General features: G+C 44.4%; 1 protein-coding gene across 2 annotated transcripts; it reads left to right on the top strand.

Moving 5' to 3' along the window:
• Window positions 1-1,650: 1,650 nt before the first annotated feature.
• LOC130591912 (uncharacterized) lies at window positions 1,651-3,968 on the top strand. Of its 2 annotated transcripts, XM_057395884.1 has the most exons (3): window positions 1,651-1,752; window positions 1,819-2,244; window positions 2,313-3,968. In XM_057395884.1, the coding sequence occupies exons 1-3, from the start codon at window positions 1,660-1,662 to the stop codon at window positions 3,015-3,017; spliced, it is 1,224 nt and encodes a 407-aa protein (XP_057251867.1). In that variant the 5' UTR covers window positions 1,651-1,659; the 3' UTR covers window positions 3,018-3,968. The 2 variants fall into 2 exon arrangements, with proteins under 2 accessions (XP_057251867.1, XP_057251866.1); XM_057395883.1 differs by having other exon boundaries at window positions 1,661-2,244.
• Window positions 3,969-17,954: the final 13,986 nt, after the last annotated feature.

Raw genomic sequence — 17,954 nt, 5'->3', positions numbered from 1 at the left:
AGCCCTGGAGAGACCGACCAGGTGTTCCCTAGCATTTAGCAACATTGGCTAAGTGAAGGGAACAAGCAGAGACCTGGTCGGGCAAAGGGTGATGGAGCCCCAACTTGACCGACCGGGTGTTGCATTGACGCTTGTAAAGCCCGAGAGGGTGGCTTTGAGCTGGAAGCCAGTGGCCTGCCACATGGCGTTCTCAGCTGGGTAGTTGAGCTGGATGGGACTTTCTGGAAATTTTGACGTTTCATCTTCCATTGGCCATGTGGAGGCACCTGATAGGTTTATGGAGAGACGCGTCCCGAGGCACGCCTATATATTTGTACGGAGAGGAGAGAGAATTCATTTGTGCAAAATCTTCTAAAAAATTCTTCACTTCTCTCTCTAAAAGCTCTCGCTTCTCCTAAGTTTCTGCAATTTCTCCGGTTTCCGTCGTCCGACCAGGTACGCTCTTGCTTTTTTAGTTTTATTTCGCTTTTTCTTTTCAATAACCTCGGCCGACTCCCTTGTCAATACAATAATGGGAAGAATCGTCCGAGTCGGACACCTCCGACCTCACCTCCCTACAATCGGTTCGAGGAGGTGAGGGGATGGAATAACGTTGGTCGACCTTAATAAGTTGCCCGATCCCTCGGCCGTTCCTGACGCGGTTCTGCTCTCCGAGCCCCTCATCGTCACTAGAGGAAAGGCGAGGACGCTGTTCCCTTCCCTTGGGAAGTGTCCCTGGCCTTTTCTTCTAAAGCCAGTTACTTAGATAAATACCTTGCTGATGGTGTAGTGAGGGTGACGATGTCGGATAGCGAAGATGTGTCAACCTCTGGCCGACCGGAGTTTCCTGACCCGGATCCGAAGGGAGGACCGGGGTCCAAGTTTCCGCTCCCTGCTTTGATGAAGGCCCTCCTTGAGGACCCGAGGGGGCAGGCTGCAAGGTTTCAGATAAGGGACCCATATATGCTTGTCCGACCAGAGGCCCATCATACTGTTCTCACTCCCCCTCCGGGCTGTACCGCGGTTTATTACAAATCTATGGAGATGGGGCTCCGGTTTCCATTGACGTCCTTTGTGAAGGAACTCTCAACGCCTACAATCTGTGTATAAGTCAAATCTCTCCGAACTCTTGGGGAAGTATTGTTGCTGTTCAGACAGTATGTGCTATGCTGAGCGTCCGACCAACCATTAGACTGTGGCGCAATATGTTCAAGCTGGTCGAGATGTCGGCTGGAGACAACGGTCCAGGTTGGTGGTACTTCCAGGCCCACAGGGGTACAAGGTAGTGCTCGACCTGCCCACGTCTCAAAAGGGCTTTAGGAGGGAGTTGCCTTGTGTTTTTTGGAGGGACTGGGGCCCCAGGTCCGACCGGAGTTGAGCCCAATCATGAACTTAATTTCAGGGTTCCGGAGATGTCCGAAGAGGAAGCCATTGCGGCCATTTACCTACAAACCGAGGCCCAAATTGTTCAAGGGGGGGAGGTTTATGTTGCCAGCAACTGGATACCGAGCTGCCGCTTGTTCAAGAGCGAGCACTTGCTGTCGGCGGTCGGGCTAAGCCGGACATTTCCCAGGGGTAATCGGCCGAGGGGGTTGTTTAACTTGTTTTTGTTTGCACTTGCAATTTTCATATTTGGTTGTTTTTGCAGCTTGCTCTTTGACACGTGAATCCGATCCCGAAATGGCCGAGAAGTTGAATTACGCAGCAATGAGGGCGGCCCAGCTTAAGGCTGAGTTGAAGGCAAAAAAGATCGGAGTCCCCAACCCTCCAAAGGTATGTCTCGGGTTTTGGCCGAGTACCCTTTCTTGTTGGTTCCGAGCTGATCTTGAAACTTTGCAGGATCCGTCGAAGCCCAAAGCTTCGAAGAAAAGGAAGGAGCGGGATCCGCATAAGGTGGCCAAGTCCGAGAAGGCGCTGGCCAAGGCTCAGGAGGAAAAGGCTAAAAAAGCCAAGTCCGTTGAAGTTAATAGTCCCCGACCGGAGGAGCGGGCAGACAGGTCGGAGGGGACTCGGATTTCGGTTCACTCTGAAGATTTCCGACCGGTCCAGAGCCCTCAATATACACCGGCCACCCCTCGCCCTCATGATGACCCGGAGGAGCTCAACCTCGCGCTGGCCAAACCATTCGCAGAATTGGATGCCCACGGGCTCGACACCCGCTGGATGAATGCGGTCGAGTGCCTGTACAGTCCCACCGACCGGGAGTACATTGCGCAGTCCAGCGGCCCGGAGGAGACGAATGACCTCTTCCGCAGCTGGGTTGAGGTGAGCCCCTTTCGCTTTTAACTTCGCTATTTTTTCTTGCCAAGTACTGAATCTTTTGTTTATTGTAGTTTTCTGCTCGGCTTGTCAATGTGGCTCGGAACAAAGTGCACTTGGCCGACAAGGTCTCCGACTTGGAGGCTCGAGGCAAGAAGCAATATGAGGAGCTACGCGCTGCCAAGGAGGGCCAAAGGATAGCTGAAGCCGACCTCGTCAATGCCAAACGCTGCATCGACCGGGACCAAAAGGACTTCAAGGCCGAGCGGGAGCAGTGGGACTTGGCTAAGCAGAAACTCATCAAGGAGAGGGATGAGGCTGTGATTGCCAAGACTGCTGCCGAGGCCCGAGTGGTGGAGGCGGAGAGCCAAATCACCCAGCTGCGATTCCAACTTGCCGAGCTGGAGAAGGCTCCCAAGACCGAGGACCAATGGTTTGCGGGTTGGAAGGAGACCAAGGCCTGCGAACTGTTCGTCAACGAGGTCGGATCTACCGCCCAGCAGATGGGGGTAGATGGCGCCCTTAAGAGGATGAAAGCGGCCCTGGAGAGATCGCATCCCTCTCTTCCTTGGTCCGAGGTCATGGGGAGCTACGAAGCTCTTCTGAAGGAGGAGGATCAGGCCATCCTCTCGGAATTGCATATTGGCCTCTCGGATGATGATGATGATGATGATGATGAGGATGCGGAGGCAGCTGAGGAGGATCAAGGCCAAGGGGTGGCCAGGTCTGAGGAGCACCATGGGAGTACTAATGATCAGACCGACCCTCCTGTAGCTTAGGCTTTGCTTTGCCTTGTATTGTTTTTTCTTTTTGTTTTTAACCTTGGTAGTACCAAGGTTTTAGGATGTACTATTTTTCTAACTTTAATGAAAGTCTCTTTTATTTCATCCGAGCACCTTTTATTATTGTCGATTGCAATTTTTGCTTCAAGTATAGATTCTCGAACTGGTTAAGTTTTGCTTGATAATGCTTGTCGGATTTAACTCGAACAACTTGTGGTTGAAACTGGTTAAGTTACGAAGAATATAGTTGTTCGGACTAAATTCGAGCACTCGAAACTGGTTAAGTTTAATTCGAACAATTGAAATGACTGGTTAAGTCTTGAAATGACTGGTTGTCTTTTTATTAACTTAGAAGATTGACTGGTTAAGTCTTACAAACCGAGTGACTACATGCCACGTCTGGCCAGTATCTCGGCTATATGCCCCTAATTGCAATTGACTATACATAATATTTCTTTAGGTTGTCCAGATTCCATGGCCGAGCAAGTGGTATGCCTTCGGGATTTTCGAGCTGAAATGTACCAGGCTTGATGACTTTGGTTACTTTGTAAGGACCATCCCAGTTGGCCCCTAGCTTGCCTTTCAGATGTGATAGCCCCGTAGCTTCGACTTTCCTGACCACCCAATCTCCGAGCTGGATCGGCCTTGACTTGACTCGACGATTGAACTGTCGAGTTACTCTTTGCTTGTAGCGGATCGACCTTAACAATGAGTTGCCCCTTGTTTCTGGCAGCAGGTCGAGGTTGACAGGCTTTTCTTCTTCATTTTGCTCAAAGTCATAAAAGGTGATCCGAGGCGATGGGATACCGACCTCTACGGGCAGTACTGCCTCACTACCATAGACCAGTCCGAACGGGGAGTGTCCCGTTGCTTCCTTTACCGTTGTCCGAGCAGACCACAAGACTCCAGGTAGGTCGTCCACCCAAGCCCCTTTCGCTGCGTCAAGTGATTTTTTGATCCCCTTGAGCACTATTTTATTGGCCGTTCGGCTTGGCCGTTAGTTTGTGGTCGGGACACAGCAGAGAACCTGGTCTGTATCCCAAAACGGGCACAATATTCCCGAGTTGGTCCACTATTAAATTGCCGACCATTGTCCGAGACCAGGGCTCGGGGCACTCCAAACCTTGTGATTATGTTCCTCCAGATGAAGGCTTGGACTTGTTTGTCAGTGATGGAGGCAAGGGGTTCGGCTTCAGTCCACTTGGTGAAATAGTCTATGGCCACTATCAAAAACTTCCGCTGACCCGATGCTGGTGGGAATGGGCCGAGCAGGTCCATGCCCCATTTGTCAAACGGTAGAACTGCTTGAATGGGGTTGAGGGGGGTAGCTGGGGATCTGGGAATATCCGAATGGATTTGGCAAGATGGGCATCTTTTCACCAATTCTTGGGCATCCGCCTTGAGGGTAGGCCAGTAATACCCAGCCCTTAGAGCTTTCCCTGCTATGGTTCTCCCCCCTTGATGGCTACTACACGCCCCTTGGTGTATTTCCCTTAGGATGTAATTCCTCTTCAGGGGTTACGCATTTCAGCAATGGGTGCGTGTATGACTTCTTGTAGAGCTGCTCGTCATGCCATAAGAACCAACCTGCTCGGTGCTTGATCCTTTCGGCTTCTTTGACATCTGTTGGGAGGACTCCATCCCTTAAGTATCCGACCACCTCATCCATCCAAGTGGCCGTTCGGTCTAGAATCAGCTGTTCTTTGGCATTGATGCTGGGCTGGCGAAGCACCTCCCACATGATCGTCCGAGGGGCTGACCCCTCTGCTGAACTAGCCATACGAGCCAGGGCGTCGGCTTGCTGATTCTCCGACCTGGGTATGTGGCTGATGCGGAAATGGGAGAGTTTTTTGATGGACTCTTGGGCCTTAGCCAGATACATCCTCATATTGTCCTCCTTGGCCTCGTACTCCCCAGAGACTTGACCCACGATAAGCTGTGAGTCTGATCGGGCCTCAATGGCCGTGGCTCCTGCAAGAATGCACAGCTGGAGTCCGAGGATGAGTGCCTCATATTCTGCTTCATTGTTCGACCCCAGGAACTCGAATTTGATTGCATACTCCATTTTTTCTCCGACCGGGGGCTTAAGCACTAGCCCCCGCATCCTGACTTGGTGGAAGAGCCATCCACGTATAGCTCCCACTCTTCATTCTGGCCGACCGGGGGCCGAGTTGTGCATTCAGTTATGAAGTCCGCCAAGGCTTGAGCTTTGATGGCCCTTCTGGGCTCATATTCCAGGCCGAAATCAGCCAACTGGTCAGCCCAATCAGTCATCCGACTGGAGTGGTTCCTGCTTTCTATGACCTTGCGGAGAGGCTGTCCGGTAAGGACCTTGATTTGATGGGCTTGGAAGTATGGTTTCAACTTTCTGCTTGCCATGACGAGGGCGAAGACCATCTTCTCCACCTCACTATATTTTGCTTCTGCCCCTCGGAAGGCATGGCTTATGAAGTAGACCGGGTGTTGCGTCCCTTCTCTTTCGGCAACCAGAACAGCACTTAGGGCGTATTCGGATACGGCCAAGTACACGAACAATGTTTCCCCCGGCAAGGGGGACATGAGCTTGGGAAGGGTTGATAGATGAAGCTTGAGGGAAGCGAAGGCTTGTTCAGCTTCTTCGTCCCAGGCGAATTCTTTTCTCTTAAGGGCCTTGAAAAAGAATAGGCTCTTATCAGCCGACCGTGATAGGAATCGTCCTAGGGCAGCTAGACATCCGGTTAGGCGCTGCACTTCCCTGACGTTCCGGGGGGATTTCATTTCCAGAACTGCCTTGATCTTGTCGGGGTTGGCCTCAATACCCCTTTCATCTACCAGAAATCCGAGGCACTTACCCCCTTTCACCCCGAAGACGCACTTTTTAGGATTGAGCATCATACGATACTTCCTCAGTGTGTTCAACGTCTCCCTCAGGTCGTCCGGATGATCAGAGTGGGCCTTGCTTTTGACGATCATGTCGTCAACATATACCTCGATGTTCCGACCCAACTGATCACTGAAAATTTTATTAACTGTCCGCTGGTAGGTGGCTCCGGCATTTTTCAGTCCGAATGGCATCATCTTATAGCAGTATACCCCTTGCGGGGTGGTGAAAGCGGTATGAATCCGATCATGTTCCGCCATGGGAATTTGGTGATAGCCTGCATTTGCATCCATGAAGCTTAGAAGGGCATGACCAGCTGTCGAATCGACTAACCTGTCTATTTTGGGCAGAGGATGGTTGTCTTTCGGACAGGCCTTGTTCAGGTCTGTAAAATCCACGCACATGCGCCAAGCCCCACTCGGCTTTTTCACCAGAACTACATTAGCTAGCCATTCCGAGTACTGACATTCCTCAATGAATCCTACCTCGAGCAATTTTTTGACCTCCACTGCGGCAGCTTTGCACCTCTCCGGACCTTGATGCCTTAGCTTTTGCTTGACTGGCTTGTATCCCTCTTTAATGTTCAGCTCATGACACATGATTTTGGGGTCAAGCCCGGGCATTTCTGAGGCCTCATAGGCGAACACGTCCTGATATTCCCTGAGCACTTGCACTACTTGTGCTCTTGTTTCTGGGCTTAGGGCCTTGCCCACTCTTACAGTCCGACCGGGCTCTGTCCCGATCTCTACTTCTTCGTCTTCCTCAGCTGGCTGAGGCCGTTCGTACTGTTTGGGGTTTTCTGTTATGTACACCCCCAAGTTCCTTGGTGAACTTTCTTCCCTTTTCCTCTTCTTCGAGTCCTCTTGGACGTCGATCTCCTTTCTGCTCTTTAAGCTATTAACGAGCATTCTCGTCCAGCCTGTTGATCTCCCTGAATTTTTCCGACCTTCCCCTCATCTGTTTCGAACTGCATGAGGAGTTGGTACGTGGAGATAGCAGCCTTTGTTTTGTTCAGAGTGGGTCGTCCCATTATTATGTTGTATGGGAGGGGGATGTCGACCACTAGGAAGTCGATCGGTAGGCTTCTGCCTTTGCCTTTCTCTCCCATCCGAGTAGGGAGCTTTATCGATCCCACGGGTTGTACCGAGTTACCCCCGAAGCCTATGAGTGGCTGATCGAGTGGTATGACATCCTCTTCGCTGTATTTCAGCTTTCTCAGGCATTCTAAAGTTATGATGTCAGCGGACGACCCACTATCAACCAAGACTCGCCTTACCCGGGAGTTGGCTACCTTGAGCTCGATGACCAGAGGGTCATCATGGGGTACGCTGACCGGTCGACTGGATTCCCCGAAGGTCATCACAGGACAGTCCGACCGGCTTGGTTTGACCTCGAGTACGTGGTGCTTGAGGTTTTGAAGATGAGCTTTTCTTGCTCGGCCGGTTAGGCCCCCCGAGCGAACCACCCGAGATGACCCCAATGTAGCCTTCAGTGTCCCCACTATTGGACTGACCGACCTTCTGCTTCCCCTTCTCTTCACTCGTGTGCTTGAGGTAGCGGTTCAGCTTCCCCTGGTCAGCTAGATTGTCCAACCCTTTCTTCAGTCCCTACAATCTTTTGTGGTATGACCACATTCCCGGTGGTACTCGCACCACTGGCTTTTGTCCCTCCGGTAAGCTGAGGTCCGGATGGGTTGGGGATTGGGCAGCATGGACTTGTGCTTGATGTCCAGGTATATTTCTCTTCTGTTTTTATTGAAACGAGGGTTGTTTCCATGATCAGTGAACCTATCCGATCTACCACCCGTTTTCTGCTGTTTGGGCTGATCTCTGCTGTTTCCTTCTTCCTTTCTCTTCTTACTTCCCTCTTCCGAGTGGCGGCAAATATCCGCCGCTTGGATGAATCTTTGAGCCTTTGCCATGGCCTCTGAGAAGGTTTTGACCTCACTTTCAGCCAATGTCCATCTTAGTCGGCCAGGTTGTAATCCGGACATGAGAGCAGCAAAGGCCACAGCATCTTGTAGGTCGGATACTTTTAGGGACTCCTCATTGAATCTTTTTATGTAGTCGGCAAGACTTTCGTTTTCTCTTGCTTGACCCCCATGAGGTGCAAGCTAGTTTTCTTCTGCCTCTTTCCGGCCACGAACTGATGGGTAAACATATCCTCGAGTACGGTGAAGTCGGTGATGATTCCGGCCGGCAATTCTTGAAACCAATTCAGTGCGAGACCTTTCAGTGTGGTAGGGAAGAATCGACACCATGTGGCCTCACAGCTGGTCTGCACACTCATCTGGGCCTTATACGTGGCCATATGATCTTCCGGGTCGGTTAGGCCCGCGAATGGTTCGATAAGTGGCATTTTGACTTTCCCCTGGGTAGGGGTGTCAATAATTTCTCGGCTGAACGGGGTCATGAACTTGAGACTCCCGCTGCCGAGCTTTAGCGGTTTGGACTGAGCGGAGTCACCATGCCCCTCACGCTGAGCAGCCTTTCGATCTAGGAACTGACGGGCATCATACCCCTGGCTACGGCGTTTCTCGTTAAGGATATTTCGAGCATCTTCCGGTTTGCGGCCGGGGTTTCCCCTTGGCGATCTGGAGACATGGGTCTCCTCCCTTCGGAGAGCTGCTTCCCGAGGTGCAGACCTCTCGCCCAGAGGTGGGCGCTCATCTTGCCGAGAGGGGGGCCTCTGAGAATGAGTTCTCTCCTTAGCAGCTGACCTTTGCCGGTTAGGCTGGTCATGAAGGGAGCGAGGGTTTCGCTCTTCCCTATGAGAGGGCCTCTGGATATTGTCCTCACGTTGCTGGAGGTTGAGCTGGTTGTGCCCTTGCCCTTGCTGGAGAGTGGTCAGCATCTGCATAATGCTTTGTTGCAAGGTTTGCTGCAGCTGAGCAGCTATGAGTGCAATGTCAGCTGTGAGTAGAGGTTGGGGGTCAGCGCGCTGTATTTCTCGAGAGGGAGAAGGCTGAAGTTCCTGAGAGAGCTCCAGGTTAGGGTCCAGTGTATGAACCGATGGGGATCTAGTTCGTGCTGACCTCCTTGGTTGGGGTGAGGGTTCCCTCTCAGTTTGTTGAGGTTGGTTAGATCTGTTACGGGCGTTCTTGGAAGGTGCCATGGCAGACTAGCACTGAGATTAAATCCTGCTGAGCCGCAAGAGAGTCTTTCGAAATGGTGGCGAAGTAACTTTTTGTACTATCCCCACAGACGGCGCCAAACTGTTTCTGTCTAGAAATTAAGGTTAATGGTCTGTGCTGAACAGGTCCTTAGGTCTGAGCTGGACTGGTTATCAGTTCACCGGAAACCTGCAAAACACAGAAAAACTACCCCGGGGGTTGTTCCGGGATCGCCCCTCCGACGCTCAAGTCAGTTGATGATTGAGGTAGAGAGAGAATCTAGAGTGAAGCTCAAGTTCGTTAGGTGAGTATTCAATACCTTTGCATTGATGGGACAAGAGGTATTTATAGTGGTGAGAATTTCCATAAAGTGGTGTGCTGGACATGACAGCTCACTTGGGGATTGGTGATACCTTTTCATTGGATGATTCTGGTGGGACCCACGATCCTTAGGTAGCGGTGCCACGTGGCGTGATTTCCTTGGAGGGATTTAATGGGCCCAAACATGATTCATTTTTAAAAAATTGATATATGATACAAAACATTTATTATATATGATGTACTTCATACGTTTCAAAATACTCTCAACTAAGTAGAAATGATGCGCATCAGGTAGTACTTGTTTAGTTGTTGTGGTTATTAGTAAGCTAAGGGTTTCTAATTCGATTTCTACCGCATGCAATTCATGTGGGTATGGATTTCTTGCAGAAGTTGGAGAGTCCACTCATGGTACACCCGGGTGTAGCATGGTGCACCAAGGGGTATTTTCGTAATTAATTAAAACTTCAATTTCCTAATTTGTTCTTTCCGGCAACTTTCACCACCACCATCATCTTCTTCCTCCATTTCTTCATTTGGATCTCCATGAAACCTCGAAACATGACACTGATTATCACTTCAATTTGTATTAATCATCATCATCAACGCATCAATTTCTTTCTCATGATTTTTCCCCAATTTTTTTTCGCCATTTTTCTTAATTTTAAGAAATTTCTCATGATGATTGGGGGTTTATTGTTCAGTTGTTGTTGTTGTTGTTGTTGTTCGGTTGTTGTTGTTTCAATTCTTCTCTCTCCTCCTTCCAAATCTTCCAACAATGGAGATTCAAAATTCGCAAAAAAAGAAAAGAAATTTCTAGATCTGAAAGTGAGGAAAATGATGATGAGCAAATAACAAAGATTGCTCATTTGTGTAAAAGTGTTTGTTCATTTTCTTAAATGAGTAAAAATACTTGCTCATTTGATCATTTGCTCATTTTGTTCATTTGCTCATTTGCCCATTTTGCTCATTTGGCGAAAATAGCCTTGCGTGTACCATGAGCATGGTACACTCAGGTTTACTATAAAGATTTCCAAAGTTGGATTGAGTTAATTTGAAAGGTTTTGGTCTAGAGTGTTACTCATGCGTATAAAATTAGAATAGTTAAAATTATAAAAGACTTGGAAAAAAGCGTAACCCTTTTACTTTGACGAATCAAAGAAAAGTGTATAACTTATCTTCAAACAAAAAAAGCTATTTTTACTAGTATTTGTGTAAAGGTTAGACAATATGAAAATTCTGTTATAACTAGAAAAAGGGTGAAGAAGATAAATACTATGAATGACAAATCTTCTAGGCGTGTGTAGACACTTTCCCAAAAGTGATATTCCGACCCTATACGAAGCACGGGTTGCACGGAATTCAATTTCGAGATACAAAGAAGAACAACAAGAGTCACGCTCGTATGAATCTTGTCAAAATGAGAATAAGTTTTTTGTAATTTTGTTTGATAATCAAATGTCTCAAAAAACTTGAGAGAGAATGCTTTTTGAGAGAATATATTCTGAAAAACTCCTCTCTTCATTTGTGGTGCTAAACCACTATTATACACGTAAAATAACAAAAAACCGTCAAAACCGCACAAAATGCACAAAGCCACGACAAAAGACAGGCTCTCGTCGCGAGCCGAGACAGAGCTCGCGAGTCGCGAGCGGGCCTGTCGCGAGTCGCGATGCTGCTCGCCTGTGCGCTGCGATGCTGCTCGCTGCCTGTGCGCTGCTTGTGCCCCATTCTTTTGTCGCGAGCCACACTTATGCTGTGCTACTGCTCGTGTGTTTTTGCTGCAGCATGGTTGGCTTTAACCACCAAGGCATAATATGTAATACATATATTCTTTCAAGTAATATCTTGTACTTGTTGCTAGCGAGCATTCCGCGAGCATTGCTCACCTTGCGGTTTATTTATTACTTCAATACTTATTGTTTACTACACCATAAACAATCTACGTGAATAATTAACGTAACTTGAACAACGACACCATAACCAAGTTATACAAGTGATACGTTACATGAACTCAACCAACCAAATACTCTAAATTATCCAACAATCCTCCCCCATTTAGAGTATTCTAAAAGATAATAAGCACTAAACATCATCAAAACAAACATCTCATGCATAAATGAAAGTGTATAAAACTTGAACTTTCATATAGTAAAGTACACATTCCAAGTATCCGTATCCAATTGGTGTCGATAACGATTGAACCAATTTCAATACATAATGGAAACCCGAAGATACAATACACACAAGATAAAATTCTTAAACTCATTATAAACCGACACATAAAGCCTTGTGTCCATATCTATTCATAAGTGTATCAAAGCTATGCCCCAATAGCTCCTTGAAGCGGCTAAACTTCACACTTACATAGGTAGATCTCTAAAATACATGCTACTGTGAAAAGCATAAACAAGAGACCTATTAAGTTATACAACCTCCTTATACAACACAGTGATAGAACTATAAACTTAGGATGAATAAAAGTTCTACAATCATCTAAATGAAGAAATTAATCTTATTGAACTTAAGACCCAACGTCATATTGGGCGTTAAGTTAAGATTCCCTCATTCGTGATTCTCGAGGGGCTCCAATCCTAAACCGATTGCCATCCTCTTTACATTATCTCTAGCCAAGGCCTTTGTAAAACAATCCGCTAGATTATACGTTGTACGTACATAGTCAACAGTGATTACACTATCTTTGATAAGTCCTTGGATGTAGCTATGCCGCACACCAATGTGTCTTGACTTACCATTATAGACTTGACTATATGCTCTTGCCAAAGCAGCATCGTTATCACAATGAATCGCTATGGGCGATATCGGTTTTGGCAACAAAGGAATCTCAATCATGAGATTCTTCAACCACTCCGCCTCTTTGCTTGCGGAAGATAAAGCAATGAATTCCGAAGTCATGGAGGAATCCGCTATGCAAGTTTGTTTCTTGGAAGCCCAAGATATAGCACCTCCCCCAAGTAGAAATACCCATCCACTTGTAGAAGAGTGATCTTCTTTGTTAGAGATCCAACTTGCATCCGAATACCCTTCTAAAACCGAAGGATACCCACTATAGGATAAACCATAGTCCTTGGTTTTTCCTAAGTACCTTAACACACGACGAATAGCTTGCCAATGTTGTACACTAGGATTACTAGTATACCTACTGAGTTTGCCTACCGCAAATGCGATATCCGGCCTAGTACTCGTCATTGCATACATCAAACATCCAATCACCCTTGAATACTCAAGTTGAGATACAGCACTACCTACATTAGGTAGTAATTTCTCACTAGGGTCCATTGGAGTTGACACAAAAGAGCAACCACTAACATCGAATTTCTTAAGAACCTTTTCGATGTAGTGAGATTGAGACAAACTCAATTTACCTTTGCTTCTTTTAATTCTAATTCCTAGAATGACATCCGCCTCCCCCAAATCTTTCATTGAGAACTTAGACGATAGAAAAGATTTAGTCCACTCAACTTGGGATAAATCAGTTCCAAAAATTAGCATGTCATCTACATATAAGCAAATCATCACACACACTGACCATTATCATCAAATTTGCTATATACACATTTATCTGAATTGTTCAATTTGAATCCGTTAGACAACACTACCTCATCAAATTTTTGATGCCATTGCTTAGGTGCTTGTTTTAGCCCATACAAAGATCTAATTAGTTTGCAAACCTTTTGTTCTTGACCTTTGACAACAAATCCAACCGGTTGTCTCATGTAAACCTCCTCATCTAATTCTCCATACAAGAACGCAGTCTTGACATCCATTTGATGGATCACAGTATTATGAATTGCTGCAAGGGCAATCAATAATCTTATAGTGGAGATTCGAGCTACAGGTGCATATGTATCGAAATAATCGATACCCGGCTTTTGAGAAAAGCCTTGTGCCACTAACCGGGCTTTGAACTTGTCAATAGTTCCATCGATTTTCATTTTCTTCTTGAAAATCCATTTGCACCCTATTGGTTTACATTTAGGAGGTAAGTCCGCTAGAACCCATGTGTTATTCCCCATGATTGAGTCCATTTCATCATCAATAGCTTCTTTCCAAAATGAAGCATCTTGAGATTGCATGGCCTCATCATATGTTAAAGGATCTCCTTCCACATTATAGACATATGGAAATTTAGTCAAAACACTATCTCTTGATCCTTCAACCAAATATACATGAAAATCCGGGCCAAAAGATTTCTCTTTCCTAACCCGTTTACTTCTCCTTGGTTGAGTTGATGTAGATGCAACATTTTCATCTAGAATTTGTTCATCTAACTCATGATCACTATTTTGATCAACTCTTGAATTTCGGTACTTGGAGTTATATCCTTTGGTCTAGGAACCATGAATATCTATTTTCATCAAAAATTGCATCCCTTGACTCCACAATAGTGTGAACCGACCAAAAGTCGTTTTGTTCTATAACATAGAACCTATAGGATTTGCTATGAGCAGCATATCCTATAAAGATGCATTCAACTCCTCTTTCACCTAACTTTTTACGTTTAGGTTCCGGCACTTTCACTATTGCCCTACATCCCCAAACTCTAATGTAACTTAGATTTGGTTTTCTTTTGTACCATAATTCATAAGGGGTAACCTTGTTCTTTTTCATAGGAACACAGTTCAATATGTAACAAGCGGTTAAAACCGCTTCACCCCAAAAACCATCACTCAAACCCGAGTAGGATAGCATAGAATTTACCATTTCTTGTAAAGTTCTATTTTTCTTTCCGCTACACCATTTTGTTGTGGTGTATAAGCCGCGGTTGTTTCATGTATAATTCCTAAAGCTTGGAAATAACTAGGATTATGAAATTCACCACCTCTATCGGTTCTAAACCGTTTAACCTTGTCACTTAGTTGCAATTCTACTTCATTTTTATAGATCTCAAATTTTTCTAGGGCTTCATCTTTAGTAGACAATAGATATACATAACAAAATCGTGAATGATCATCAATAAATGTTACTATATATTTTTTGTTTCCTAAAGAAGGTGTACTATGAAAATCACAAAGATCACTATGTACCAAATCAAGCAATTTAGTATCTCTTTCCACATTATTAGGGAAAGAACACCTAGTTATTTTGGTAAGCATGCATGTTTTACACTTCTCAATACTTGGATCAAAAGCAGGAATTAAATCATCCTTAGCCATAGAATATAATTTTCTATAATTAACATGACCAAGTCTTAAATGCCAAAGAGAAGAATTATCATTAATAACACACACATTGTTTACTAGAGCATTTGAAATGCTAAGTTTAAACATACCATTACACAAATAACCAAGTCCAACAAACAAACCACCCTTAGATAATACAAACTTGTCCGACTCAAAAACCATTTTAAAACCTATTCGATTCAAGATAGCTCCTGACACTAGATTACGCCTAAGTTCCGGAGCAAATACAACATCTCTTAACACTAGAGATTTGCCGGAACTAAAGACCAACTCTACTTGTCCTACACCGAGAACTTGAGCTGTAGAGTCATTCCCCATGTATAGAATTCTCCATTGTCCACCTCCTTGAAGGTTTTGAATGAAGACCGCTCCTTGCACACATGTCTTGAAGCTCCTGAATCGATATACCATGAACAATCATCCTGTACACAAAAGATTTCAGAAATCATACACATATAATTCAAACTTGAATTACATGAAAGTTGTGTACAAGTACCTTGTTTGGCTTGGGATTGGCTAGACTCGCCTTTCCCTCCACCTTGCTCATTCTTTTTGTTCATTTTCCTCTTCCATAGGAAGCAATCCTTTTTGAAGTGTCCGGGCTTGCCACACTCCCAACAACCACGTTGTTGAACACCTCCACCATTCTTAGGCTTCTTAAAATTGTTGCCTTTGGTGAAATTATTAGCCCTCTTCTTAGGGTTTGAGTCTTTGAACTTTCCATCCTCCACCATGTTAATGGTAGAAGAATTAGGATTTACCTCCTTTTGTCCATCTTGAACCCGAATGCCCTCTTCAATCCGAAGATGAGCACCCAATTGTTCCACATTTATATCATCTTTCCTATGTTTAAGAGTATTTCTAACATCCTTCCAACTTGGTGGTAATTTGTCTATTATTGAAGATACAATAAAAGTTTCATCCATACTAATATTGTGTTGTTTAAAACTTCCTAAAATCCTTTGAATTTCATGGAATTGTTCCATCACAGGCCTTGTTTCATTCATCTTAAAGTTATTGAAATTACTAACTAAGAACTTCTTACTAGATGCATCTTCGGCCATGTATTTTGACTCAAGGTCATCCCAAAGCATTTTAGCGGATTCGTAAAATTGATAAACATCAAATAAAGTATCAGACATACCGTTTAAAATGTGACCACGACATATATAATCGTCATTCTCCCACTTGTTCCTTCTCCTTGAGGCCTCCAAAGTTTCATCTTCCACAAACTCGGGTTTTGGAGTACTCAAAACATATGCCACCGAAAGAGAAGTGAGAAGAAAATGCATCTTCTTTTGCGATCTACGGAATCCCACACCCTCAAACTTTTCAAGTTTCTGAAAATTCGATGTCATTTCACGTACCGTAGCCATCTTCAAGAAATATCACTTTTGGATTGTTAGAACTAGAAAAAGGGTGAAGAAGATAAATACTATGAATGACAAATCTTCTAGGCGTGTGTAGACACTTTCCCAAAAGTGATATTCCGACCCTATACGAAGCACGGGTTGCACGGAATTCAATTTCGAGATACAAAGAAGAACAACAAGAGTCACGCTCGTATGAATCTTGTCAAAATGAGAACAAGTTTTTTGTAATTTTGTTGATAATCAAATGTCTCAAAAAACTTGAGAGAGAATGCTTTTTGAGAGAATATATTCTGAAAAACTCCTCTCTTCATTTGTGGTGCTAAACCACTATTATACACGTAAAATAACAAAAAACCGTCAAAACCGCACAAAATGCACAAAGCCACGACAAAAGACAGGCTCTCGTCGCGAGCCGAGACAGAGCTCGCGAGTCGCGAGCGGGCCTGTCGCGAGTCGCGACAAGCATCGCGAGTCGCGACAAGCATCGCGAGTCGCGATGCTGCTCGCCTGTGCGCTGCGATGCTGCTCGCCTGTGCGCTGCGATGCTGCTCGCCTGTGCGCTGCGATGCTGCTCGCTGCCTGTGCGCTGCTTGTGCCCCATTCTTTTGTCGCGAGCCACACTTATGCTGTGCTACTGCTCGTGTGTTTTTGCTGCAGCATGGTTGGCTTTAACCACCAAGGCATAATATGTAATACATATATTCTTTCAAGTAATATCTTGTACTTGTTGCTAGCGAGCATTCCGCGAGCATTGCTCACCTTGCGGTTTATTTATTACTTCAATACTTATTGTTTACTACACCATAAACAATCTACGTGAATAATTAACGTAACTTGAACAACGACACCATAACCAAGTTATACAAGTGATACGTTACATGAACTCAACCAACCAAATACTCTAAATTATCCAACAAATTCTATCTATCATTATAATGTTTTTTAGTTATAAAATTGTGAGGGTAAAAATAAATTTGAATGAATCTGTGTAAGATGATGAATATAACTCAAAAAAATGTACATTTCTTAACATTTGCAAAAGATTCATTAGATGGATATTTAGACAGTATTTCAGTTGTTCTACCACGTCTTCATTAAACTAATTTCTCCCATAAAAAAAAAAACTAATTTCAACTGGCAGTATAACAAAGAGCTCGTTTAATCATCAATTAGCCTCATATGCACGTGATGCGTGCATTAAGATTAAACTACATCCGTATTATAATATGATTAAACTTAAAATGTGAAAGATTAATAAATAGATGAACTTAGATATATAAATTTGCTAATGTATTGTGAGTTATTTTTAATATTAATCTTTTTTGAATGAATTTTGAGTAGAAAGAATGAGTTGGATTGACTGAATCAAAGAGTATCAAAGGAAGTGAGTGTTTCAAACTTTTCAGGTGTACGTATTACATCATCTCTTTGTCAAAAAGGTCAAGATATATTTTGACAATTTAATTTTTTGATTGAAGTATTTGATGCAAATACCATTTTTAACTTGTTTAAAATGGCAAGTTGAAATGAAAATGTATTTTTAAATTATTTTTTTGTTACTTTTTTCATTCCATTAATTAGATCATGGATAATTTCATATTTTGATAGGAGACACCATCTGTCCATCTTACTTCTCCTTCACTTATATAATAGAATAATTTTTAGAGGGCTTGCTAATCTTTCTAATTTAGGGGTCGTTTAGCTCACTATTTTTGGGTTTCAAGAATCGAAACCAATTACCAATTCACTTTCTTCTTGTTTGGTTCAACCCCTCATCAATCCCTTACCATTACTTGATGGTAATGGATTCCGCCAATTTATTACCTTCCCTCCCCCTCAAATAACAAAATCCATTACTTGAACTTGAACCAAACACTTAATAAAGGTAACCATTTTTATTATCATTTCCCTCCTCTATTTGTATCCATTCCTTTTCCATCTCATATCTTGAACCAAACGACCTCTTAGTTTTACTGCAAAAACCACTATTCATAAAATAATGTACATAACCAAGGATGTCTTAGCCTAATGGTTAAGATTGAGGTGCTGTGGACGATAGATCACAGG

This window comes from Beta vulgaris, chromosome 6 (genome assembly GCF_026745355.1).
Source record: "Beta vulgaris subsp. vulgaris cultivar EL10 chromosome 6, EL10.2, whole genome shotgun sequence".
In the NCBI taxonomy this organism is placed as follows: Eukaryota; Viridiplantae; Streptophyta; class Magnoliopsida; order Caryophyllales; family Amaranthaceae; genus Beta; species Beta vulgaris.
This window is presented reverse-complemented; position numbering and strand designations above follow the sequence as displayed.